Raw genomic sequence first — 26,967 nt, forward strand, 5'->3', positions numbered from 1 at the left:
CTAAGCGCTAAAGTCAGCAGAAATTGGTAGATCGAGACAGCATGTTTTTTTCCCACGAATGACTTATGCACTAACTTCACAAATCAGTTTTTTTACCTCATGGCCAGGTTCAGTTTCTGTCGGCGACATTCAGCCTTTTATCCTATCCTTCTGAGGTCATTAAGTTGAATACCACTGAGACAGGTAACAAAAAACAGCAAGTATTTGGTGCCAAGCTCTGCCACTTATTCACTGCCAAGACCTCCCTCAGGGGTGAATGCATATTTTTACAATACATGTGTTGTGTTATGGTATGCTATGCTATGTTACATGTTATTAAGATCTGGGGACTTGCACTCTAGATGCAGGGCCCTAATAACTGGCCCATAGAATTATGTCCTTTAAAAGGGGATTTTTCAGATTTCAGTTATTTGTAAGACAAAACTTAAAGGTATCAAATTGGGGGATACATTTTTGGCCATAAAGGTCCCTCATAGTATATTTTGGGGAACAGCCAGAGCGAAAACTCAGGATCTCACTGAAACATAATGAAACATGGTATTCAAACTTTTTGTTGACATAATTCCCTTTTGCTTTAGTCATTTGTAGCCTGACTCACCTCCCACTGCCCCTGGGCTGTCTGGTTCTTTAGTTGGATCTTCCAGTCCTCTGTGTTGGGCTCCGCACAGTGGTGCATGGTGAGGATAACTGGACGGGTCAGCAGTGCTCCCTGGGGCCCGCAGCTCACCACAGGGGTCAGAAGAGTCTGGCTGTCCTCAATGGGTGGCCTGTTGGGTTATAAAAAGAAGAGTATGACAAAAGAGGCTAAAGCAGGAAATTGGTCACAAGCAACCAAGGTAGTTTTGCAACAGAGAAAGAATTACAGACCAGAAACTGCTGGTTTAAGCTTGAAACGCTCACCTAGCATTTTGTAGTTTTTCCACATATTTTCTCGGTGCTTACCCAAGGAAAGAACACTCCAAGGGGCAGACCTACTAAAAACAGTGCAACGCTATGCAGCAACCAAAGCAGTGCTATGGCAAGAGAAGAGCTCAGACACATGTCTAAAATTATATGGCACGCCTGCTTTCCTTTTTAGTGCAGGCACAAAAACAGGGTCCCTAATGCCAAACACACGCCTTTGCACCATGGTGCAAGAATTACAAAATTTCTCCTACGTAGGTGTTATTTTTTGGCGCAGAGCCTGTTTTTCAATTTTAGTAGATTGAGCTCTACATCAAAAATCATGAATGGTAGTGTAGGAATGCCCATGTCCCACCCGTGGGAGGCTCCATTGACGCAAAGTAGCACAAAACAACACGGAGCAGCGGAAAGTGCTATTTGTGTGACTTTATGGACTCTGTCGTGCCCCACTCCATGCAAGTTCCTTGATACCCCTATTTTGACACAGTATAAATTATAATATCAAATCTTTCCAGTATTTGAGGTGCCTGATATTATTAGAATTTATATATACAAGCAAAAAGCCTTTGTGTGCTCCTGGTCACTATTACAAAACCCACAATGAAGGAGATGTGGTCGTGCAAGTAACCTGCAGCAGTGGCAGCCCGTCCTTTAGGGCGGAGGGGCCACCCCCCCCCCCCACCTTTTGCCCCTCATGAAGAGTGTCTGTCAAGCTGAACAAAGGTCAGCCTGACAGACACTCTCCATGTTCAGCTCAGGCAGGCAGGAGCAGACATGTGCGATTTGCGCACACTCCTGGCTGCCTGAGCTGAACTTTGCTGGGCTGAGGAGGTCACAGCTCCTATGTGCGTGACCTCCTCGGCTCAGCAAAGGTGCCTCGAGGCCCTCCCCTGGGTGACGAGGAAAGCGTCACCAATTGACACTCTCCCTGGGCGCTTCAGTTTAAGCCCTGAAGTGCCCAGGGCGAGTGTCAATCAGTGACACTTCGTCACAGAGTGGGGTGGGGTCAGCAGTCTCACTGACCATATCCCACTCTGTGACGAGGCTGGGACTGCTGCCTCACAGGTCAGCCAATGAGGGAAGGCAGCAGTCCCAACCCTCCAGGGACCTGGAGGCTGAAGGTGTGTGTGTGTGATGTTTTAAATTGAATGTTTGGTGTGTGCGTGCATGTTTGGGTGTTATGAGTGTTGTTAATGGGTGTGCGTGTATGTGTGTGTGAAAGAATGAGTGTGTGAGATCTTTTAAAATGAATGTTTGGTGCGTGCGTGCATGTTTGAATGGTATGGGTGTTGTTAATGGATGTGCGTGTGTGTGCATGCGTGCGTGTCTGTGTGTGAAAGAATGAGTGTGTGTGTTTGTGTGTGTGTCCTGCCCGCCCCCCTCCCTCATAAAGCTGCCGGCCGCCACTGACCTGCAGACTTTGGAAACTGGAAAGTGGTGTTCAAATCCCAGCTACTTATTTGGCAAAATGATCATGTGATTCTCGGCAATCACTTACGTGTCCATTACAAGATGGCTGTGTATTGGCCTGACATCCCCCACCCCAGCCCGGGAGTTAACAACCACAGAGGCACTCTTAACTCCAGGCGAGGAGGAAACAGCAGGGTCACAAACTGAATTGGGAGTGTACCCTGAGAAATGAATTATCTTAGGAATTATGAACGATATATCCGAATCCCCAAGTAAATCCTCATGTTTCAGCAGCCGAAATTGCCTGCACTAAACTCAAGGAACCACCAATGTTTCCTCAGACTCCTAATTCCGATAGGGCTGATAAAGCGATCGGTTGTTACCAGTGCTTTGAATGGGCCGGTACTGTCTGGTACTGAGTACCGGCACTTTTTTTTTTTGAGAGGGAGAGTACCTGCACTTCTCCAGAAAAACTTAATACTTTTAATGAGAGAGTACCGGCACTTCTCAGAAACAAGCAGGTACTCTGTTACAGAGTACCTGCACTTCTATTTTTCCATTTCAAGGACTGGTTGATACCCCGTTAGGTTTACGCTATATAAGTAACAGAACCAAAAATACAAACAAATATAAGTTATATTTGGGAGCTGTCGCATTGGGAAATCTCCATGGGGGTTGAGTTACTTTGAGCAGCCATTTAAAGATAAAAAAAAGAGTACAAAATAATCGTTTTCATTGTATTTAATATACTTCAGCTCCCGCTCCTTCTGTGCATTGAAATATACAACAGGTTTTTAAATATTTCTAATAATTAGTTCTAGATGATGAGGCTGCATGTATGCTTTACTGGCACAAAGTCTGTGCATGTCCCTCTATACACAGTGCGAACTTGGCCTGAGGGCCTGAGTGCACTTTACATGAGAGACAGCTCACATAGCACAGTTTTTTCTTGTTTTAGGTACATGAACGATTAAGGCCCTCCTTATGAGGTGCCCAGACAGGAAGGTGTTTCGAAACTTAAAGGTACAATAATAATGACCTATTACAAGTTGTGCCCATAATAATGGGTCATAACATGCAGATTTTCGTACTTTTTGCACCAAAAACTGCACCGGTATTTGCTGGGCATTTCCCCCCCGGGTAAAATTTATCAAGCTTACACTTAAAAAATGTACATGGGGGCAATATACCACAAAAGTCATAAAAGAATATGCCACTGGTAACGAGGGCCTCAGTGATTTGCCCAGAATCTTTCTTGAGACGAGGCTGGCATTTGAACCCCCTTTCCCAGTTCCAAAGTTGGCAGCTCTTGCAGCTTGGCCACAATGTTCTTATCCGAGCTCTTGCACACTGGTCGTTCAACTGGTAGTTAAGAGATGATGAAGCAGAGAAGTCTGTGTGACCCAAACGGCTTGCTCCACAACCTATCCTACAACCCACGCAGCAGAAAAAAACACACTGGCAATTAGAAGGCATTAACACAGGTGTGCAGACATGTCCCCCAACCATTTCACACAGGCTGGCTGGAGACATTAAAACTGTACTGCCATGTTTATTGCCTCTTTATGTGCAGGTTTATGTGGTGTAGAGGCCCTTACGTTTGCACCAATAAGCCAGACAGCTTCATCGTGGCTGGGAAGGCCTTGCGGCAGAAAAGGCCACCTGAGACACATGACAATCACACATCTGGAGAAGAACCAGCCACAAGGGAGTAAATTGCAATCACAGTTTCCCTCCAAAAGCATTTCACTGGTCCAATGGACTGGAATCCCGCACAGAAGACAAGAAATAACCTTTTCAATTTACAAAAACAACTGCTTCCCTCCTCGTTTCCTGCTTTTAGATCAAAGCATAACCTTATCTAATTGCAGCCAAACGTTAAATTTTTGCACCATAAAAAATGGCTGGGGTATGTGACTTCGTGAAGTCCTGCTGTAACGGAGCAGGGCTGCAATGAACAGTTGGGTATGGGACAGTAAAATTCATCTTGTATAGAATCAGGTACTCAATATTCCTCACTGTGAAGGCATTGTGGCCTGACAGGAAGAGCCGGTGTGTGGTGCAGGGTGGCTCCATCCCTTCAGTGTTTCTGCTCGTCCCAAAGACTTGTGCACCTCTGTGGTGACCTGCTCGAGACGCATTTTGAGGGTCTCTTACTATGTTTTGCAAAGGAACTCCGGTACTTGAACCCAGAACACTCCTTTTGTAATTGTAGCAGTTCATGTTGTGATGAAATGTGGTTTCCCCAGTCCAAAGCTGCTCTATTGCAGCACCTCTCTTCTTCAGTTCAACACAACTGAGCATATACTTATGCTGTGAAATATCAGTAGACGATCCAGCATGGCCTGTAAAATGTAGATAAATGAGCCTAGTAACCATCCTCATTCTAAAGCAATGACCCCTTATCTCTGCTGTGTGCTCATCTGCTGTTTCCTGTCAAAATTGTCTCTCTATCAAAGTAGGGATCTTCTCTGGGTAGTGGGTCTCTACATTCTGAGAGCATTTATATTCCTTTTTTATGGTTTGGCTTGATATTGCAGCTGTCACCAGACAATTATATAAGCATCACGAAAGAGGTGCTCTGGTATCGCCCACATGTTGGGAGTCAGAAGTACATGTTTTGACTGGGCACTAGTTGAGTGCTTCCACAAAAAAGTGCACACCCCTGAAATCCTTTTGTTTATTTATCTAGCTGCCTGAGCTTGAACTTTCAGGGGCACAAACATTACATTGTAATACTACTAAAGTATCTTAGATAACTAGATCATCCATGGTGTTTTTTTCTGTGACAGCAGCACTGATGGGCGGAGGGCAGTCATTGCTCCACATGGATATTTAAATAGGGCTTGACAGTGCAACTGTCACCTGACCTTTTAACATACATCAATATTATTCTACAATTGTTTGCTTCCCTACAAATACATATCTACTCCCATGCTATTTACTACTAATGCTTCATATTATCATACATCATTTCTCTAAAGTCTAGCCTATTGGCATTGCCAATGCTTGTTGCTTTATGTTATGTGGTTATTTGTTGTTGGTGTTTGTATAACAAACAGTCTGCGATTAGTAAGACCTAAGTCTGATTCTTGCTGTGACAATATTCTAACTATTATGTCTGGTCCTCGTCTGGTTGGGTTGTAGTGTCATGCTGGTGTGTGATTTTGGTGTGCAATAGGTTTGCTGTAAGGTGTGTGCCAATTGCTTAGGTATCTCTAAGTCAAGAAACAGACCCTTCACACATCAACCACCCAAAGCCACCTGAAGAGGAACAAAGCTGTGTTTTTGCTGGGCTGTTGCCTACAATGACCAAAACATAAAATGGTTGTGGAAACTACAAACAAACAGCACAAGAAATACAGTGAAGGAGCACTAACACTGACGCCGGGTAACTAGCTGGTACACTGATTCAAATATGTCGAACTCCCATAGCAGTAAACAGTGTGCTTTTCTTTAATACTTAAGCAATGCTATCAGCATTATGATTTTGGAGCAGGTCTGCTAGGAGGTAGTAATTCAGATGAGTACGGCCTGTGACGCCCAACTGCTGTGATTCAGACTTCCCCTCTACAGCGCAACACATGGTACACCCCAGCCATGGCAGACTCTTACCAAAAAAAAGACTCTCATGCAGGTCGTTTGACTAGCGGCTTGCCAAAATGGAAATCCACAGGTGGGAGGTATACGTCTTACACCATGACTGTCTACACACTAACTCCTAAAGAATACGCTGTTTCTCAATTTTCACTTGAAAACTACCCAACATTACATTTCCATCCTGACTTCACTGATGACGGCTGAGAATTGCCTAATACCCTTTCCCCAGTGGTTCCTCGTTATGAGAATACCAGATGTTTATAAATATCACTGGGATTTTGGGGGTTCTAGGAACGCAGATGCAGGAGGAGCACATCTGATTATGTTCAGCATTAAATACATCTGAAAAACGCTCCTGTGGATCGCCACTATACTTAACAGATGTAAATCGCACCACTTTTTAAACATATTATACCCTCGGGTCAGAATACAGACATTGAGTGTATAGTGCTCTACTGTGGGAGTCTGTATCAAAATTAATATTTTACATGCTGAAGGCTGTAGACACGTGGCGCTGCGCTCAGAAGAACCACGCATAGACCTTGTTGGTTGCTGGCACACTCGGAACTGCGTCACCGCAGTTCGTTCTTTATTTATAGGCTCGTGCTCCGTGCCCCTCCCGGACACGCCGAGCACGCTGTTAAGCACGGAGAGCCCGCATGGCTCTCCGCTTCATCTTTACATCTCCCCCATGTTTTACTCCACATGGACAGGGATTAACAAGACACACTTAAACCATCAATGAAAATATTATCGTACAAAAAGGTTAAAACAAAAACAAAAATTGAATGAAATGTCCCAAACAACGAATAACTGAAAACACACTAACTTTTGTCTCTTAACTCCCGAAGTCCGGGTGTCACTCACAGAGTCGGCTTTAAACAGCTGGAGGTCGGTTTACACTGTCTACATCGTTCTTCCCACAGTGTGCTTGCAATAACAGACGACCCCAACACTTGATTTCCAAACAGTCATATTCGACAAACAAAGTCTTTCAGCTGACTGTTCGGCACAGGATTCGGGCGCAGGTCATATCTCGTACTTCTAGTTATACCACTCCCATGTTCAAAAACAGAACTAGGCCGGGTTTGCTCGATCACCATTGGCTCAGCCACACCATTCCCTTCTTCAGTCAATGGCGGTGAATTGAATGTCATGTCTTTGATTTCTCCTTCTTCACTATTAGACTCTCTTAGACCAGCCCTCTTGAAATGTGATACATTTCGTGTCACTCTTTGTCTCCCTCTGGCAGCCGTTATCATGGATCCCTTTATGCCAATTATTTCCCACACATCAGGTTCAAATGGCGTTCTAAACTTTCCTCCTCCTCGCCGACATCTCACTACCACTCGATCTCCTTCTTGAAACCCTTGATACTTAGCTCTCAGTTGGGCACTCGCCCGCAAATTAGTAGCTTCTCGCCGGTTCTGAGTGGCTTTGGCGTCTAAGACAGGAGGTTTCCATTTAGGACCTGAGGGAATACAATCATGTGGAGATACTTTGAACATCAAAGAGGAGGGAGCACACCCAGTGGTGCTATGAGGCGTTTGACGGTAAGCACTCAAAAATTGGTACAGACATTGTTCACTGTCTTCCTTTCGTTCTACTCCAATTCTTAGAGCCCTGTTTAGAGTTCGCATGAACCTTTCCACGTCTCCATTTGCCTGAGGCCAATAAGGCATTATCTTCCGATGACGGATTGCTAGACCATCCAGGTATGACCTGAACTCTTGCCTTTGGAACGGAGGACCATTATCCGTTCGAATCTCATCAGGCAGACCAAACAAAGCAAACGTTTTTTGTAAAACTGGACGTACATTTTCAAACGCTGTTGATGATACAACTTCCACCACCGGGAATTTGGTATATGAATCAATCAGAACAGCAGTCAATCTCCCATCCGGGAAACTTCCAAAGTCCATGCTCACTTTAGCCCATGGTTTCAGAGTGGCCGGTTCAGTTACCACTGGACAACTTGGAGGCTCTATTGACGTAATGATGCAGGAATGACATCTCCCAACCATCTCATCAACCTGAGTATCCATACCCGGGAACCAGACCTTAGCACGTAACCTCGCTTTGGTTTTAGCAGCCCCTTGGTGCCCTTGATGAGCCAGCTCAATCACCCTCGACCAGAGACACTGTGGAAGCACGATTCGCCTTCCCCTCGGAACCAACCCATCGTTGTCGGTAGACAGCTCATCTCGCACCTTCCATATACTCTGCATAGCTGCCTTTTGATCAGGGCAGGACATGTGGGTCTTCTCTAGAAAATACTTCCACCTTTTGTGACTTAACGCTTCTTTGACATGACTCAACATGGCATCTTCTTGGGTTGCGTTTACAATGTCAGATATGAGAAGAGCATTAGGGCATGCCGACTGCACAATCATGCTAACAAAAACTTCAGTACTTTCTTCGTCCTGTTCTTGATGAACATCAAACACCTGCGGAGACGGGTGTCGAGACAGATAATCCGCAGGATTATTAGCACCAGGGCGATATACAACCGAGAATCTATAAGGTTGAAGTAGAACAGTCCATCGCTCAATTCTCGGAGGTGCAAGACGTGTGCCACCTGTAAACAATGGGACCAAGGGCTTGTGGTCGGTCACCACTTGAAATTCATGTCCATATAAGTACAGGTGAAAATGGCGGCACGCCCATCGAATGGCTAAGGCTTCACGCTCGATCTGTGCATATCGTGTTTCCACCGCAGACAATGCCCGACTGGCGTATGCAACAGGGATCCATTCTTGATGCCGCTGTTCTTGTAAAAGCACAGCTCCAAGCCCTACAGGGCTCGCATCCACCACCACTTCAGTTTTCTTACTGGGATTGAAATAGGCCATAGTCGCTTTATCGAGCAACGCATTTTTAATATCCATAAATGCTTGTTGCGCATCCTGAGTCCAGTCCCAACTGTGTTGCCCTTTTGTGAGTCGCCGAAGAGGTTCAGACATGGTGGCAAGCTGTGGTATGAACCTTCCGCAATATGTGGCCATTCCTAGAAAACTGCGAACTTCCGTTGGATTTTGCGGAACAGGCGCCTGACGGATTGCTTCCGCCTTTCGTGGGTCCACTTGCAGACCATCTTTGGAAAACACATATCCGAAAAACTCCACCGAGTTTTGATAGAAGGCACACTTCTTCTTGTGAAGTGTTAGCCCTGAGTCAGCCAACCTTTTCAATGTTGCCCTCAGATGACGATGATGCTCTTCTCTAGTCTTGGAGTATATCAAGATGTCATCACTTAAATGGATTACGCCCTGTAACCCTGACAACGTTTCACGAATTGCATTCTGAAACACTTCTGCAGCTGACGACACTCCAAAACTTAGTCTCTTGTACCTTCTTAATCCCACATGTGTCGAGAAGGTAGTAATATTCCGGCTCTCCGGATCCAGTTCTAGCTGATGATACCCCGCATTGAGATCCAACTTTGAAAACCACTGGGCCCCAGTCAGATCCGCAATAATGTCGTCCATAGTGGGTGTTATGTGTCTCTCTCTCCGGATGGCTTTATTTGGTAGGCGCATATCAACACAGAGACGAATTGCTCCCGGCTGTTTCGGTTTTGGTGCTATCACCAACGGTGACACCCAGGGCGTAGGTCCATCCACTTTTTCGATGACTCCTTGTTCTTCCAACAACTGTAACTCCTTCTCAACGACCGGCCGTAGATGAAATGGCACCCGACGATGCCGCAAAGCCACAGGAACCACGTTGTGGTCTACGTGTAGTTTGATGCGTTTTCCCTTCAAACGTCCTAGCCCCTCAAACAGTTGTGGGAATTAATTGAGAAGACGTTCCACTTGAGTGTCATATACCTGACGCGCAAAAAACACCAGCTCCAACTCTTCAGCCGTGTGACATCCTAGCAATGTGCCACGATCCCCAGCCACGACATAAAACTTTGCCTCTGTTGATCTACTTCCACTGCTTACAGCCACTTCCACGGTTCCTTTGAGGGGAAGGGGGTCTCTCCCCCCATAATTATATATTTTAGAAGCTGTCGAGGTGATCGGCGGGGCAGGTACTAACTTCTTGAAAAGGGTTTCGTCCATAACGTTGACAGACGCTCCTGTGTCAATGAGCACAGAGACCAGTGTGCCATTGACGTGAACATCACTCATGGGCGGCGGTCTCTTTTTCCCTTGTTTACCACCTGTAAAGGATATTACAAAAATGTCCTCTTCTTCATCTTCCTCCAAGACCGAACCACTCGCTGTCGCATGATCCCTTGCTTCATCCGCACTTTTGGATACAGCTCTAACATTCACGTCTCTTCCTTTCTGTTCTGTTGGTTTGTTCTTCCTGGACCTACACACCTTCGCAAAATGATTTAGCTTACCACAGCGGTTGCACGATTGCCCTTGTAGGAAGTTGGCTCTGAATGTGCTATTTCAAAGTAAGGAATAGCATGCACAGAGTCCAAGGGTTCCCCTTAGAGGTAAAATAGTGGTAAAAATAGATAATACTAATGCTCTATTTTGTGGTAGTGTGGTCGAGCAGTAGGCTTATCCAAGGAGTAGTGTTAAGCATTTGTTGTACATACACATAGACAATAAATGAGGTACACACACTCAGAGACAAATCCAGCCAATAGGTTTTGTATAGAAAAATATATTTTCTTAGTTTATGTTAAGAACCACAGGTTCAAATTTAACATGTAATATCTTGTTTGAAAGGTATTGCAGGTAAGTACATTAGGAACTTTGAATCATTTCAATTGCATGTATACTTTTCAAGTTATTCACAAATAGCTATTTCAAAAGTGGACACAGTGCAATTTTCACAGTTCCTGGGGGAGGTAAGTTTTTGTTAGTTTTACCAGGTAAGTAAGACACTTACAGGGTTCAGTTCTTGGTCCAAGGTAGCCCACCGTTGGGGGTTCAGAGCAACCCCAAAGTCACCACACCAGCAGCTCAGGGCCGGTCAGGTGCAGAGTTCAAAGTGGTGCCCAAAACGCATAGGCTAGAATGGAGAGAAGGGGGTGCCCCGGTTCCGGTCTGCTTGCAGGTAAGTACCCGCGTCTTCGGAGGGCAGACCAGGGGGGTTTTGTAGGGCACCGGGGGGGACACAAGCCCACACAGAAATTTCACCCTCAGCAGCACGGGGGCGGCCGGGTGCAGTGTAGAAACAAGCGTCGGGTTCGCAATGTTAGTCTATGAGAGATCAAGGGATCTCTTCAGCGCTGCAGGCAGGCAAGGGGGGGCTTCCTCGGGGAAACCTCCACTTGGGCAAGGGAGGGGGACTCCTGGGGGTCACTTCTGCAGTGAAAGTCCGGTCCTTCAGGTCCTGGGGGCTGCGGGTGCAGGGTCTTTTCCAGGCGTCGGGACTTAGGTTTCAGAGAGTCGCGGTCAGGGGAAGCCTCGGGATTCCCTCTGCAGGCGGCGCTGTGGGGGCTCAGGGGGGACAGGTTTTGGTACTCACAGTCGGAGAGTAGTCCGGGGGTCCTCCCTGAGGTGTTGGTTCTCCACCAGCCGAGTCGGGGTCGCCGGGTGCAGTGTTGCAAGTCTCACGCTTCTTGCGGGGAGATTGCAGGGTCTTTAAAGCTGCTCCTCGAAACAAAGTTGCAGTCTTTTTGGAGCAGGTCCGCTGTCCTCGGGAGTTTCTTGTCTTTTTCGAAGCAGGGCAGTCCTCAGAGGATTCAGAGGTCGCTGTTCCCTTGGAAGGCGTCGCTGGAGCAGAGTTCTTTGGAAGGCAGGAGACAGGCCGGTGAGTTTCTGGAGCCAAGGCAGTTGTCGTCTTCTGGTCTTCCTCTGCAGGGGTTTTCAGCTAAGCAGTCCTTCTTCTTGTAGTTTGCAGGAATCTAATTTTCTAGGGTTCAGGGTAGCCCTTAAATACTAAATTTAAGGGCGTGTTTAGGTCTGGGGGGTTAGTAGCCAATGGCTACTAGCCCTGGGGGTGGGTACACACTCTTTGTGCCTCCTCCCAAGGGGAGGGGGTCACAATCCTAACCCTATTGGGGGAATCCTCCATCTGCAAGATGGAGGATTTCTAAAAGTTAGAGTCACTTCAGCTCAGGACACCTTAGGGGCTGTCCTGACTGGCCAGTGACTCCTCCTTGTTGCTTTCTTTGTTCCCTCCAGCCTTGCCGCCAAAAGTGGGGGCCATGGCCGGAGGGGGCGGGCAACTCCACTAAGCTGGAGTGCCCTGCTGGGCTGTGACAAAGGGGTGAGCCTTTGAGGCTCACCGCCAGGTGTCACAGCTCCTGCCTGGGGGAGGTGTTAGCATCTCCACCCAGTGCAGGCTTTGTTACTGGCCTCAGAGTGACAAAGGCACTCTCCCCATGGGGCCAGCAACATGTCTCTGGTGTGGCAGGCTGCTGGAACTAGTCAGCCTACACAGACAGTCGGTTAAGTTTCAGGGGGCACCTCTAAGGTGCCCTCTGGGGTGTATTTTGCAATAAAATGTACACTGGCATCAGTGTGCATTTATTGTGCTGAGAAGTTTGATACCAAACTTCCCAGTTTTCAGTGTAGCCATTATGGTGCTGTGGAGTTCGTGTTTGACAGACTCCCAGACCATATACTCTTATGGCTACCCTGCACTTACAATGTCTAAGGTTTGGTTTAGACACTGTAGGGGTACCATGCTCATGCACTGGTACCCTCACCTATGGTATAGTGCACCCTGCCTTAGGGCTGTAAGGCCTGCTAGAGGGGTGTCTTACCTATACTGCATAGGCAGTGAGAGGCTGGCATGGCACCCTGAGGGGAGTGCCATGTCGACTTACTCGTTTTGTCCTCACTAGCACACACAAGCTGGCAAGCAGTGTGTCTGTGCTGAGTGAGAGGTCTCCAGGGTGGCATAAGACATGCTGCAGCCCTTAGAGACCTTCCTTGGCATCAGGGCCCTTGGTACTAGAAGTACCAGTTACAAGGGACTTATCTGGATGCCAGGGTCTGCCAATTGTGGATACAAAAGTACAGGTTAGGGAAAGAACACTGGTGCTGGGGCCTGGTTAGCAGGCCTCAGCACACTTTCAATTGTAAACATAGCATCAGCAAAGGCAAAAAGTCAGGGGGCAACCATGCCAAGGAGGCATTTCCTTACAGCCCTTTTGCCGGGCACCCTGCGTTTGGCCGATGTTCATAGCCGCAGCTTCCACAGGCTCTATCACCCGGTTTAGCAGGGTTCAGCTTACGAGATGTTGCCTGGCGTGTCTGAACGGCATCCACCTGTTCCTCTTTGACTTGGACTGGACGAATCGACGACGCAGCCGCTAACGACTGACCTCTCACTGCCGCCATGGCATCTGCTCGCACAGCTGACAACTCATGTGACCTCGCCAGAATTAGAATATCATCAAGGGACATGCCCTGTTGCCGAAGAATAAGCTTTCTCAAAGCATTAGACCGACATCCTTGAATTATCTGTGCTCGTATTTCTTCTTGTTGGTTGAGTCCTGTACACGAACTCACCAATTTTCTTAACCTGGCATAAAACATGTCCATTGACTCGACCTCGGTCTGTTGCGCCTGTCTCAGCTTAAAACGTTTGAAATCGGAGTTAAGTTGAGGATCAAAATGCCTATTCAAAGCGGTCACTGCTGCGTCAAAATTGTCTTTATCCCCTGTATCAGGGAGAGAATCAAAAAGCTCCTGTAGCTCCTCTCCACCCATCAGCAGCATTACAGACCTGCGTACTGCTCCATCTATCTCTCTGGTAGCGCAAAAATAGTTTTCTAGACGATTTATCCACAAACGCCACCTTGGCGCAGCTGTGGCTGGGTCAATCAGTTGGCTAAACGGTGGTAATGAAGCAATTGAAGAGTGAATACTATTATTGAGCTGTACTGGGAGTTGCAGATTTCCTGGTGGTTGAGGAGGAGGGGCGCTGGATGGAGCGATCCGCTCCACGGCTCAATCCTCGTCTGGGGGTGGGGCAGGGCTCACCGTGTTAGGCTTCCCGACCGGGAAGCCGAGCTGCCTTCTTCCTTCTTCCGACGCGATATGCAGCACGAGGCGATCGGGCTCCACCTACGGCCTTCACCACTTCACTGCGGCCAACACCGCACCACTTGTTTTTTTTTTTTTAATTGGCCGACACTGCACCACGTTTCAGGTATCTTTTAATCACCGCTATGCCTTCCTGTTTATTTTATAACGATTGCTAGCGCGATGTTGCGGATCCCACTCGTCGCCATTGTAGACACGTGGCGCTGCGCTCAGAAGAACCACGCATAGACCTTGTTGGTTGCTGGCACACTCGGAACTGCGTCACCGCAGTTCGTTCTTTATTTATAGGCTCGTGCTCCGTGCCCCTCCCGGACACGCCGAGCACGCTGTTAAGCACGGAGAGCCCGCATGGCTCTCCGCTTCATCTTTACACAGGCATGTGCTGTTTTGTTCCTTTGCTGTTCCGAAGGTGTACTATCACAAAACAGAATCCATCTACCAAGACATCGACTCCATAATATTTACTAATGAAAGTAGATGTGGAATTATGGATAGTAAATATGCAAATCCATATGCATGCTTAGGTTGGCAATATCTTGGCAGTCGATATTGACAAGTTGATATACTTGTAGGTCAACGGTACTGGCCCACATATTATAACGACAACCTTCTTCTGAAGCAACAAAAATCAAAGTTCATATTTCTTTGGCCAAACTATAAATATTCCGTTTTTCTGGTAGTTAAATACCATTACCCCAGGGTGTGGTATTTACCGTGTATTGCAAATACCTACTGTTCCAAGATTTCAGCAGAAAAACAAGGAATAGCATACGAAATCGTTTATTAAACACACCAGATTCTGTTTGTTTGGCTTTTTTTCCGGGCCTTTTCGTATGAGGTTTGACCTATTGGAATTTATCAGAGGAAAGCTACGAATTCCAATTCCTATGCAAACATGGGTTTACACAGGGCTCGACGTTATCCCTGAATGCAAAATCAGGGCCTTAGAGTGTTTATTGCCAAGGTTAAGCTTGTGAAGCAGAAAGATAACATAAAGATGAGCAAGATAGAAAAAAGTGATAAACAAAGAAATCAGCACTGAAGCGTAATCTGAAAGAGTGAGATAAAGGGGAGAAGAATGTCTGGGGGTGGATGGAGAGGCATGGGCTGTAATTAAGACTACTGACAGCCAGCTGCAGACTTCTGAGCAAAACTTTGGGCCCTCGCACTAATTCTTTGACATATTAAACACTGCCTGAATCCCTCCACTAGATGGCAGAAGCGTGCAAAGCATGTACATTAACAACTGATTCGGTCTTCATACAATGCGCACATATGGTTTTGACAGGCTTGATGTCAGAAAGAGGTCATAATGTAGCTTTTGAGTGGTGGGGCTGTTCTTAATCATAAAGTGGTAAGGGCACGCACTCAAGTGTGGAATAGGAATAGAATCTACCATAGCTACCATAGAGTCTGCAACAGTCATGTGTGGCTCTGGTGATAGCTGAACAGATTTCCAAAACCACAAACCAGGACATTCTACTGACATAGAAGTAGGACAATAATGATAGCCCTCTTCAAAGAAGTTTACAATAACACTGAAGCTAAAGACAATGTTACATACATGTGACTTTTACACTAAGGGGCATATTTACATGAAAGTGGTGCATCAGCTACGATGCAGCACTTTTCTTGCGTCCCCCTGCACCCCTTAACGTCACCATGGTAATGCCATATTTACAATACGGTGCACCATGGCGCAAATTAGCTGAATAACGTCAACATTGTTTATGCTAATGAGGCACATTGGTCGACTAGTGCCAAAAAGTATGGCGCTAGTCCAGCAATTCGTGGGGAGGCCCATTGGAAACAATGGTAGCGTCACATTAATGCCTGCCTTAGGTAGGCATTAAAAATGATGGGAAAAATGGTGCAGTGAAATCTCGTAAATTTCACTGCGCCATATTTCTGGGCTCTCCTAACTAGGGAACGGCCCCCCCTTACATACATTATGACTGGCGCAAGCAAAATGTGGCGTAAGGGGTTCCAAAGTGTTGCAATGCTTGCATTGTGCCACTTTGTTAATCTGGCATGAGGAAAAGACCTCCTTGATGCCGCCTTAGCATAAAAAAAAGAGATTCTAGAGTGGCGCAAGAAGGCGCTAGGGGCTTGTAAATATGCCCCTAATAGTGATATCCATTGCAGAACATTCTGGTGATAATCACAGAGGACATTAAATGCAAATGTGCTGATTTATTTTAATTTTCAATATACAGCATAAAAACATGGCAAATACTATGTCAATTCAGGGTTAGGGTTGTGAACCCTGGCAACAGAAACTACTGATATGGTGGTGCCAACAGATCTGAACTGCTCTGTGCAGACTCTCTGCTTTTTTTTATTGTCATGCCTGAATTGCAGGTCACAAACAAAAATTTTGCAATTGGTTTAAAATGGCATATGCTGCAAAAGTAAGGAATGCAATGGTATGCTGTGTGGCATGTTGCATCTGAAGCTCTGCTGCTATCCTTCTCTCTAAATGAAGTTGAGAGAATGGAGTAGTCATTTTCGCAAAGAGATGCCTTTAGAGTGCCCTCCATTAAGCATCATCAGAAGAGAATGTCAGATCTATGAGCAGCATTTCAAGGCAGAGCTCTTGGTCACCTGCCCCCTCTCTTAAATCTGGGACATGTATTGAAAACACTGCCAGTACACCAAGACGTACCTCCAATAAATTGGACTGTCCTGGACAATCCAGGAGGTCTGATCACCCTATCTGGTGATGCCATTTGTGGATTCATTAAGGACACTATCCAATGGCATAGCACACGTGCAATGTGTCTTGGTGCCACCAGGGGAAATGGTTCCAATGCCTGCTTGTTGACTCACAAAGTGGAATTCTCAGGCTTCTGGACCATGACACCACTGCACCTGGATTACCTTTGACAGCTACACACCTATACTTATTGATAACTGTACGATTTTTTGCAAGATTTGTGAGCTTCCTTCAATCCTAGATGGCACGACCATTCAAAGCCTATGGATCTATGACCAATTCATTCTGTGATATAATGTGCTTGATTGGTGATTAAGGGGTTCGCATGTGTAAGCAGAAGGACACACGTTTGCTCTCAAGTATAGATGCTTCCAGAGTCTGGGGAATGAGCACTCTTAGATGAGAAATGGAAGTGGAATGTCCCAAAAATTATACCACAATTAGTAACAGTATTCACATCTGAAACACAGCCCTTCTACATGGCACCACAGATGTCAACCTCCATCCCAAAACCTTGAAGCACACCATTCTTAAAAATGCATTTGCAGATTGGCACTGGCTGTCAGTCTTTGGAATTAGTCAGTGATGGTTTTCGCATGTTTATTGACCCTTTTATTGCTGGGAAACTGATATGCGCTTGTCAATCTAAAACAAACATTAGCTAAAAGTAAAAATATTTTTGGTCTCAAAAGCACACATTGTCATAGTATTTCCCGAGACTTAAGAGAACTACTTTGTGTGCTCCTTGTGAAGGGGCAGAATGCTATCACTCACAGTGAGGTTAGCCAATGGCTGAAGTGTGCGGATCAATTGCTTCATTCTGTAATAGACAGAAGAAAAATATGAATGACACCATAACAGCCCAATGGATGGAAAGAGATGGCTAAAAGCCATTAGAAGTACATTATTAATATATAATTTTTAGTCAAATCAAAAGCTCTTGGCTAATACCAGACCTAAAATGACTGCCTGCAAGCTAGAGGTGGGCGAGCCACTGAAAGCTCAAGCCAGATGCCTAGCTCTGGCTCAGCTCAAGGTCGTCTTGGAACCTCAAGCCAAAAACCAGCCAAGCTTTCATAGGAGGATGTGGCCTAGTGACTACATCGCCAGTTATGTGACATGGGGAACCATGTTTGAATTCGAGCAGATCTCCTGCACTGACAGAACACAGTGTAATGTTGTCTGTATCTGTTGTGAAGCAAGGTTCGCACTATGTGATACTTCCAAAAATAAAACGTAAATTTTGTCTGCCACCCATGCTCTAATATCCCTCTTTAAGAATTAAAAACAAAGCAATAACATTTGATATCAGAAAGTGAACCCATGCTGAATTGCACAGTGTGAAACTGGAAAATTTAGGCCCAGATTTATATTTTTGCCGCAAAAGTGCACAAACGCAGTTTTGCGGCAAAAAGTATAGCACTGGCTTGCGCCATTCCACAGTGCCAGCCAGGCACCATATTAAAGGTATGGTGCAAGGAATGCTAAACTTGAGCTAAAGTCTTCAAAAAAGATGCTAGCCGGGTGGGGGTGGCAGTAGGGAAGGAGGGGGTTGTGCGTCAAAAAATGATGCTAGCCTGGTTAGAGGCAAAAAAATACCTCTAACTAGACTAGCACATTTCCTGGCACACAACCACCAAAAACAGGACTCCTGTCTTAGGAAAGACAGGAGTCATGCCCACCACCCCAATGGCCAGCAGAGGGGACAAGTGTCCCCTGGGCATGGCCATTGCACCCTGTGCCATGTAGGGGGCCCTGAGCTAGGGCCCCTGATGGCAAAAAAAACAAAGTACTTACCTGGACGTACCTGGGATGGGATCTGGTGGGGGTGGGGGTGTTCCTGGGGCTTCGGGAGGGCACCTTTGGTCCCTTTCCACTGTGTTTAACCATGGAAATGGGTCAATAGGTTCCCTAACCCCTGGTCTGACCCAGGCGTTAAATAATGGTGCAAAGCAAGCTTTGCACCATTATTTGGCCCCTCCTCCCACCTGTGCATAATTTTAGCATGGGGGGATGAATGGGCCTATGGGGGGATAGCACCATTTTATAGATGGGAACACCTACCTTGCATGTCATTGACGTAAGGTAGGTGCATGCATCCAAAAAGCCGTGCAAACTCCTATATTTTGGCATTAGACGTGTCTGACGTCAAACTATAAATATGGAGTTAGTTTTGCACCACATTTGTGTAAAAAGAATTATGCCAATTCGGCACAAACAGAGTATAAATATCCCTCTAAGTGTCAATCCAGGTTTCTCTGCTTGACCAAATTATGTGATCCTAGGCATATACTTTATTTCTCTGAGTCTCCTTTTTCCTCGTTATCACATATGAGAGCATCTTTAAAATATTAGTTCAGGATGTGTGGTGCACAAAAACCTTCTCTGTGTTTCATTCACTATCACTTAATATTGCTCTATTTTAAGAATCAAGGTGACATATAGGGTACAAATCTCTCCAGACTTAGGCCTCATTTGCGAGGCCCTTGCAACACCGGAGCGTCACTTTTAGGGACGCCCTGGTGGTGCAGTGCCCTTCGCCATATTTACAAGTCAGCGTTAAGCCACTTTCTGTGGCTTAACACCACCTTGCAAATATGGCCTCTTACATGCATCACTTAGCGTGACAGGGGGTGTGCAATAGGTGTTGCTGTTGGCGTTCCACCACAACATCCATTGCATTTTGAGGCTGCTCCAGACTTAACGATAAATTGTAAACCTGAGGCAGCGCCAAAAACTAACACCACCCCAGGGTGGCGTAGGCATAGCACAATGAGGAGAAATACTTTTATTTCTCCTCATTTTTCCATTCTGCAGCACACATAGAAACAGAAAAAAAGCCATTGATTATTGTTTATGTGCGGGAAGGTCTTCCTTCCTGCATATAAACAATCATTAAATAATGACGATTTGCTACTTCTATGCGTGCTGCATTCTGCAGCACACATAGATGTAACAAATCGCCATTATTTATTCTTTATGTGCAGGAAGGGACACCTTCCTGCACATAAACAATCTTTCCCTTCAACGCAGGCACTCTTGCACTATGGTGGAAGGGTGCCTGCACTGGCGCTAGGCAGCTAATAGGGGAAACACAGGTATGTGCTCTATTTTTGTAAATACAGCACATCCCTGCATTTTTTAAGTATTGCAGTGCAGCGCTGCCTATTTTGGTGTGCACCACGCTGCGCCATTTTCTTGTAAATGAGGCTCTTAGCTCCCTAAGGCCCATATTTATACTTTTTTAGTGCTGCATTTGCGCCATTTTTTTACGCAAAAGCGGCGCAAACTTACAAAATACAGGCCCATATTTATACTTTTTTAGCGCCGCATTTGCGCCGCTTTTTGACGCAAAAGCGGCACAAATGCGACGCTAAAAACGTATAAATATGGGCCACAGTTGTATTTTGTGCGTTTGCGCCGCTTTTGCGTTAAAAAGCAGCGCAAATGCGGCGCTAAAAAAGTATAAATACAGGCCTAAGAGCATTGTCATCAGTAATGAACAGGAATGTTTCTTAGTTAATGTTTAAAAAGTCACTTTTAAGAAATACTTCTCAAATGACCTGATGTAGCAAGTCGAAACGTTTCTGTGTGTAAAAGAAATACACAATTTTGAATTTTGAAGACACCTTATATTCCATCATAATTTGTGTTGCTTGATTTACATGACAAATATTTTCAGGGCTGTCCTCTTAGAGCCAGAGACGACCCTGGGCTCAGCTCTGGTTCAGGTCTCCCTCTTTAGTTATTGGCTCTCCCACCGCTACTGCAAGCACACCCCATTCAGCAAAACGACAATCTGTACACTGGACATTTATGCACATGCAGAAAAATAAGCATAGGAAAAAAGAGAGGAAAACCGCGTCCGCCCACCGAGCGCTACCGACTCGACAAAAGAGTCTTCCATCGCTAACACAGCTTGTGGTTACTCCATTTGCATAGTTATGTTTCTTTTCCTTAATCCTGTATTTATCAAAAACCACTGGCAGATCGCTCCTTCCCAGTTCAACAGAAGAGGGCATTGACTAACTCCGTGATTCACAGGTTTTTACGTTCAATGAACAAAGGTGACTTTCACAGGCGCCCTTGGGTTTTGTAAGCGCGGGACTGTTAAACGGCGCGGCCATTTTGATTCAAGAACCATGCAGGGCGCAGCTACGAAACTGGCCATTTGGAAATCCTCCTAGAAGGATTAAGACTGACTCAACTTCGTAGCCTAGCCTTGCTTGAATGAACAAGTGGACCAGAAAATTGGGACTGTACACTCCGGTAAAAATGTGTTGTTTACTTGTGTTTATTTTCCAGTTGAGTGAGCCGGCTGAGTTTACACTGCATGCCTTTTTCAGAAACTCAGAGGTCCTGAAAAACTGAGGGCCTTGCACTAAACCCTGCCTTCCACAAGTACACACACTGACTGTTTTGCAGCATTTGGACTCAAAGTTACTTTGAGAAAGACACATGCTCTCCTAGTAACCAGGTGCTGTTTTATCTAATAAGGTCCAAATGTACAGAAAGCCAAGTGGGAAAAATCATGTCAAATACATGTAAAGTAGATTTCAGCATTTAACATAATTATGAGGCAATACCTTTTTACGGCGCACAAGCCCTGCTTGTAACAACACCAGCAGCAAGCTTATGCTAACTATGCACGAATAAACACAGAAAGACACACTGAAACCCCATTGTTACAGTTGTACATCATTTATTACCAAATATGCAGAAGGAAAATGCTATTTATTTACCCTGTAAGCATCTGTTCATAAAAACTCTAGGTGACCACCAAAGCCACTCTTTGTAACTCAGGCACTAATCATGAATTGGACCAATAATCCATTTTCTGCCACAATCAGAAATGAATTTTGTGCAAATTGCACAACCTGCAGGTTTTTGCCCTAGCGATTTCAACAAGTACAACCTGGTGCAAATATTGTGACTAAATATGACAAAAATGTTGTTTTTGCGCACTTTGAAATAGAGGAAAACCATGCAAATAACAGACTACCTCTGTCAAAAATGTTGAAGCTTTTGTGACGCTTTGGTGGATTAGCGCCACAAATTATGGAGCTAATAAAGGACCACTTTGGTGAAGATTTCACTGCGTCATTTTTCTGCGCCTCCTAATGGGTGAACTGCCCCCTTGCATACATTATGCCTGCCGCAGGCATAATGTGGTGCAAGGGGGTTACAAAGTGCCATAATGCTTGCACTTTGTAAATATGGCATGATGAAAATGCCTCCTTAACACCACATTGGCATAAAAAAATTACGCTAATGTGGTGCAAGGAGGCACAGGGAGCTTGTAAAATGCCCCTTGGAATGGTGCCATAATAGCTCATGTGTTAATTACAACATCCTGTGGAATTGCGTATTGCAGGCGCGTAATAACCACACAAAATGTGTGCCTGACTTGTAATTACCCACAAAGAATTTTCTGGTTGCTATTGTATGATTTGTTAACTTCATCCAAGAAGCGGACCACATCAAAGTGAAGCCTCGCCAGTGTTCATCTGCTAATTCATACTGAACACATGCCCTATCATGTTGACATGGGGTAAACATGATTCATACAGTGCTCCTTCGAGGAAGCATGATGACTTGTCTTTGTGCGCCAGCACCCCTGCAGTCATGCAGCACTATTTTCCACTCTCACTGTTTTATTTGCGCCTGTTAAAAGCCCTGCGGTATCTAATTTCCTACTGCTTCTTTGATATGCCAGCGTCTCACTAGTTATGGCCCAACTTACTTGCGGCATGTGGAGAGTTAGACAGGCTTTTTTTTAGTTTATAAAATAAGAATGTATATTTAATAGAGAAGTGGAGTTCGGTCTGATCTACACCAGTATTCAACAAGAGACCTAAAGCCCAGGACTATGTTTGATTCTCAAGGGCTCTGGGAGCAGCTGCCACCATGTTTCGGCTGGCAATGATTGAGGCACAAGAGCTAGATCGGAATTCCAGCTCACTACATCAACTTTCAATGGATGAGGGAGAGAGGCTGCCACTATCATTTTGTAAGGGTGTTCAAACACAACTTTTAATTCATCAAAGGTAAATATCCAATCGTCGAGCATTTAACGGTCAAAGATGGGCACTGGGGCCTTCGCTATTTCAGCAGAGAGCCTTTCTTCTCTGTCGGAGTTCCCTTTGAATGAAGCTCAACACCCCGGGGGTCATCACCATTGAATCATATGTAGCTATGGGTTTTAAGCCTCCTTTTTTACAACATGCTTGAGTGCTTGATAAGCCCTTCTACCTATGCCATGACCCAGGTTTAGGACTTTGGTAATTTTCTTAACTTTCCCTGGAGCTATTCAAGTTAGTAGGTGTCACTGAAGATTGCTGCAAGCCTGACGCTTTAAATTTTCTGCTTAATTGTTTAATCTATAATTTCCTAATTTCATACACTCAGTTATTGCATTTGCTTATTTTTAGCTACAGTCAAAAAATGCTCCTGGCTATCCCTTCCGTGCACCCCCCCATTGTACTTTAGAGAGGTGTGTACATTGCTGCAACCTGCACATAAGGAGCACAGAATCCACATCCATGCAGCTCAAGCCAAAGCCACTTTGCTTCTGTTTCAAAATATTACACCTCGGCAATTATAAAATAATTGGCATCACAACACATTATTATTTCTTTACAGTATTTCTATCATTAAAGCAACACAACTGCAGCATATGTCGTGTGAATTTCTTGGAATCGACTGCATCTGTTATGTTGTCAAAATATTAACTCAATTTAGTGCTACACTTCATATGGGATTTTGATCTTGGGTTTAGGTTTATGAATCTAGTAGTTTTATTTGCATCCAATATAATGGTAGTTATTGCACCAACCTCGGCAGGATGCAACAAGACAGTAAGCACACTCACTCACTAAATATTCCTAACGGTGGAACCATTTCCAGTACAGCCACATGTACCACTATTATCCTTTGGCCTTTATCTACAATTTTTTCCCACAGTTGATTTCTCAGGGTACTAGTTTGTCAAACCTTCATAGTCTCAAATAGGAGCAAAGTAGGACTTGAAACAGCATTATGTCAACAAACTAAGGTCAAAGATTTTCACAAGAGTTAACGGAGCTGAGGATACTGCCGTAAAGAGTTGCCTCACTATTAAAATCAAGAGCTAACAAAGTGGGGCGCTCACCCCACAATTCTCCCGCACAATGCTGTTTTACTGAAAGAGTGGAGATGGCTGTGCTCCAAGGATCACTATCGTGGTGTGACTTTCAGCCAACTCAGCAGTCTTGCTGTATCAGCTACTGATTACTTTGTTAGCATAAACATACAATCTTATGAAACAAACACCAGGATCTTACCACATGTTCTCTTTCCTATGGACCGTCACAAACATCTCGTACACCCTCCCCGGTGGCACAGCCCCCGCTGGAATCAACAGGCTCACTCCTGCAGAAAAGAGGGTTAGACCAAGTTACAAGAGTAAATTGAATCAAGACAAGCATACTAATGCAAGGCAGGCCCTTTACATCAAAATTATTGACATACATATGCTTTCATATTTTGCACATCTCAGTATTACTTTGAAGGATCATTTGCTTAATAAAGAAAACATGTCTTTCCAAGCAGTGTTTGCAAAAAAATAAGACCTCCCCTTTTCTACTTGTTCTCTTGAATATGCATCTTGAAAGGAACCCCATGGAGTGTTAGGCACCTAAAAATTGCACAACAAAGCACATTACACAAACTGATGCAGAGAAAGTTCTCCCGGGCCTTCCATCAGCTTCAGGCCTTGTCTTTCAGTCAGCTTCAGGCCTGTGTTAAGTCCATACTGCTTTGTCTTGAAATAGTCACTGGGGCAGGGTTTGCAAATAATCCCAACACATGTGTATAGTATGTTTATGGCAAGAACTTCCTCTACCGGCGGCATGCTGTTTCTCACTCATGCTATTTCTAATGAAAAAGAGGACAACTTCTGCCTTGATTGCCCAGGGCTTATGTGCACCATTGTTTAAACTGTCCATTCACATGTCACTGCACCTGCTCTTGCACTAGAGTCCTTTCTTGTGATTATCTCTCTGCATCTATTATTTGAAGTAGAGCTGGAGGACTGGCTGCCCACCAGTGAGAAGCTAAGACCGCTGACTTGTTTAGTACAGCATATTTATTTTATTAAAGTGTTGTAACAAAGGTCCTCACAGCCCCTGAAGTGCAGGGGGCAGGGCGGCTGTGCTCCAGGGAGCCACCTCAGCACAGTACTCTGGCTTGAGCGATCCTCAGTGAGTCTGGATGGGGGGTCCTTCAATGTACTTTGCAGTGAGGGCCTTCAAGTTTCGTTACACCACTGTTTTGTGGTTTTATATAGTCTGCAGCTAGCCTCTAGTGTGCCACAGCCATATAAGCTACATTGTCTATAACAAATGCTGTAACATGAAATGATGGAAATCCTTGAGAATGTTGTGAAGGGCCATTTCAATTTCACCTGGGAAAGCTCCCTGAGATATGTATGAAAGCCCTGGGTCAGCAGGGGCCCCACTGAGATGCTTCTTCTCACGTTACAGAACCTGCAGGTTGGAGATGCATAAACCTATCATAAAGTAGGCGTTGCTAAAATGCTTCTCTCTAAGCACCCCAGAATTAAGTCGCTAATCAGGCAACTCAACCACATGAGAAAGCGCACACTTCCTTAGAATGTGGGAGTAAGGGTAAAACACTGTAGGGGAGATTCTCACACATTTGGAGCTGGGTTAGCACCACAAAAGTGATGTTAACTTGCACAAAATATTTTTTTCTAATTCACTTGTTCCTAATTCCTTGTTTTGTGCTGGAAGGTAGCCAAAATTAACACTAAGCAGCACGAAACACTCCTTTGCATTACTTTGAATCAAGGGGGAATTACGTGGGTGGTGCATGGGAGTTCCCATGCAGCCACCCATGCTTTTTGATGCTAATCCCTATCTACTAGCATAAGTAGACAGGGGTTAGCCCCAAAAATTAACGCTGTTGAAAAGCAGGCATTAAAAAGATAATTTTTTCATTTCTTCTTTCTTTTATGACGTTGCATGTGCACTGCACTGTAAAGCTCCCTTGCAAAGTAGGACAAAGGTTTTTCACTTGTCTAGCCATAGTATTTTGTACAAGAAGGGGTACCTCTCTTGTACAAAACCTATGGTAGTCTCAGGCACTCACCCTAGCATTATGGCGCCAAGGTGTGTGCCTGGCACACAGCAGCTGAAACCAGTCCCAGCGCTAGGGAGAGGGGAGGAGAGAGCCCTATCTCTGTGAATATGGCATTCTCCTGCTCTCTCCCTGTCACGCAACACAGCACAGCATTTTTGGCTGTTGCACAGCATTCCGTGACACCTTTAGAATCTGGGCCCTTGACTGCTAGTGGTCCCGAATATACCCTACGATCTGGTCAACAGAACTAGGGCTAGTATCAAAATGGAGACATGAGGGGGCATATTTATACTCCGTTTGCGCCGAATTAGCGTTGTTTTTTTCGACGCAAATTCGGCGCAAAACTAACGCCATATTTATACTTTGGCGTTAGACGCGTCTAGCGCCAAAGTATGAGGAAAGAGCGTCATTTTTTTGCGTGAACGCCTTCCTTGTGTTAATGAGATGCAAGGTAGGCGTTCCCGTCTAAAAAAATGACTGCACCGCAAATGCGTCGTATTTATACTCCCAGGCAAAAATGACGCCCGGGAGTGGGCGGGGCAAAAAACCCCGCATTTGCGCCGGATTTTAGCGCCTGGGTCAGGGCAGGCGTTAAGGGACCTGTGGGCTCAAAATGAGCCCACAGCTGCCCTCCCATGCCCCCAGGGACCCCCCCTGCCACCCTTGCCCACCCCAGGAGGACACCCAAGGATGGAGGGACCCACCCCAGGGACATTCAGGTAAGTTCAGGTAAGTATAATTTTTTTTTTTTTTTTTTTTTTTTTTGGCATAGGGGGGCCTGATTTGCGCCCCCCTACATGCCTCAATGCCCAATGACGATGCCCAGGGGACATAAGTCCCCTGGGCATGGCCATTGGGCAAGGGGGCATGACTCCTGTCTTTACTAAGACAGGAGTCATGTAAATGGCGTCTGGGCGTCGTTAAAAATGGCGCAAATCGGGTGGAGGCGATTTTTTGCGTCAACCTGACTTGCACCATTTTTAAGACGGCCTAGCGCCATTTTTCCCAACGCCGGCGCTGCCTGGTGTACGTGGTTTTTTTCCACGCACACCAGGCAGCGCCGGTCTGCTTGCGCCGGCTAACGCCATTCAATAAATACGGCGCCCGCATGGCGCTTCAGAATGGCGTTAGCCGGCGCAAATCTTTTTGACGCTAAACTGCGTTAGCGCAGTTTAGCGTCAAAAAGTATAAATACGGGCCGAGGAGTCTCGATGAAGGCCAGGCTTCATG

General features: G+C 45.5%; 1 protein-coding gene across 4 annotated transcripts in view; it reads right to left on the minus strand.

Annotated features, from left to right (window-relative positions):
- UNC5C (unc-5 netrin receptor C) overlaps positions 1-26,967 on the minus strand; it is a 394,404-nt gene that overhangs the window by 51,972 nt on the left and 315,465 nt on the right. For all 4 annotated transcript variants that reach the window (XM_069238193.1, XM_069238177.1, XM_069238185.1 and 1 more), the window contains 2 exons: positions 23,919-24,006; positions 599-767 (listed from right to left, as the gene is read on the minus strand). In XM_069238193.1, coding sequence (XP_069094294.1) covers positions 599-767; positions 23,919-24,006 — 257 coding nt within the window. The remainder of the gene's footprint in view (positions 1-598; positions 768-23,918; positions 24,007-26,967) is intronic.

The sequence above is a fragment of the Pleurodeles waltl genome, chromosome 1_2 (genome assembly GCF_031143425.1).
Source record: "Pleurodeles waltl isolate 20211129_DDA chromosome 1_2, aPleWal1.hap1.20221129, whole genome shotgun sequence".
Lineage (NCBI taxonomy): Eukaryota > Metazoa > Chordata > Amphibia > Caudata > Salamandridae > Pleurodeles > Pleurodeles waltl.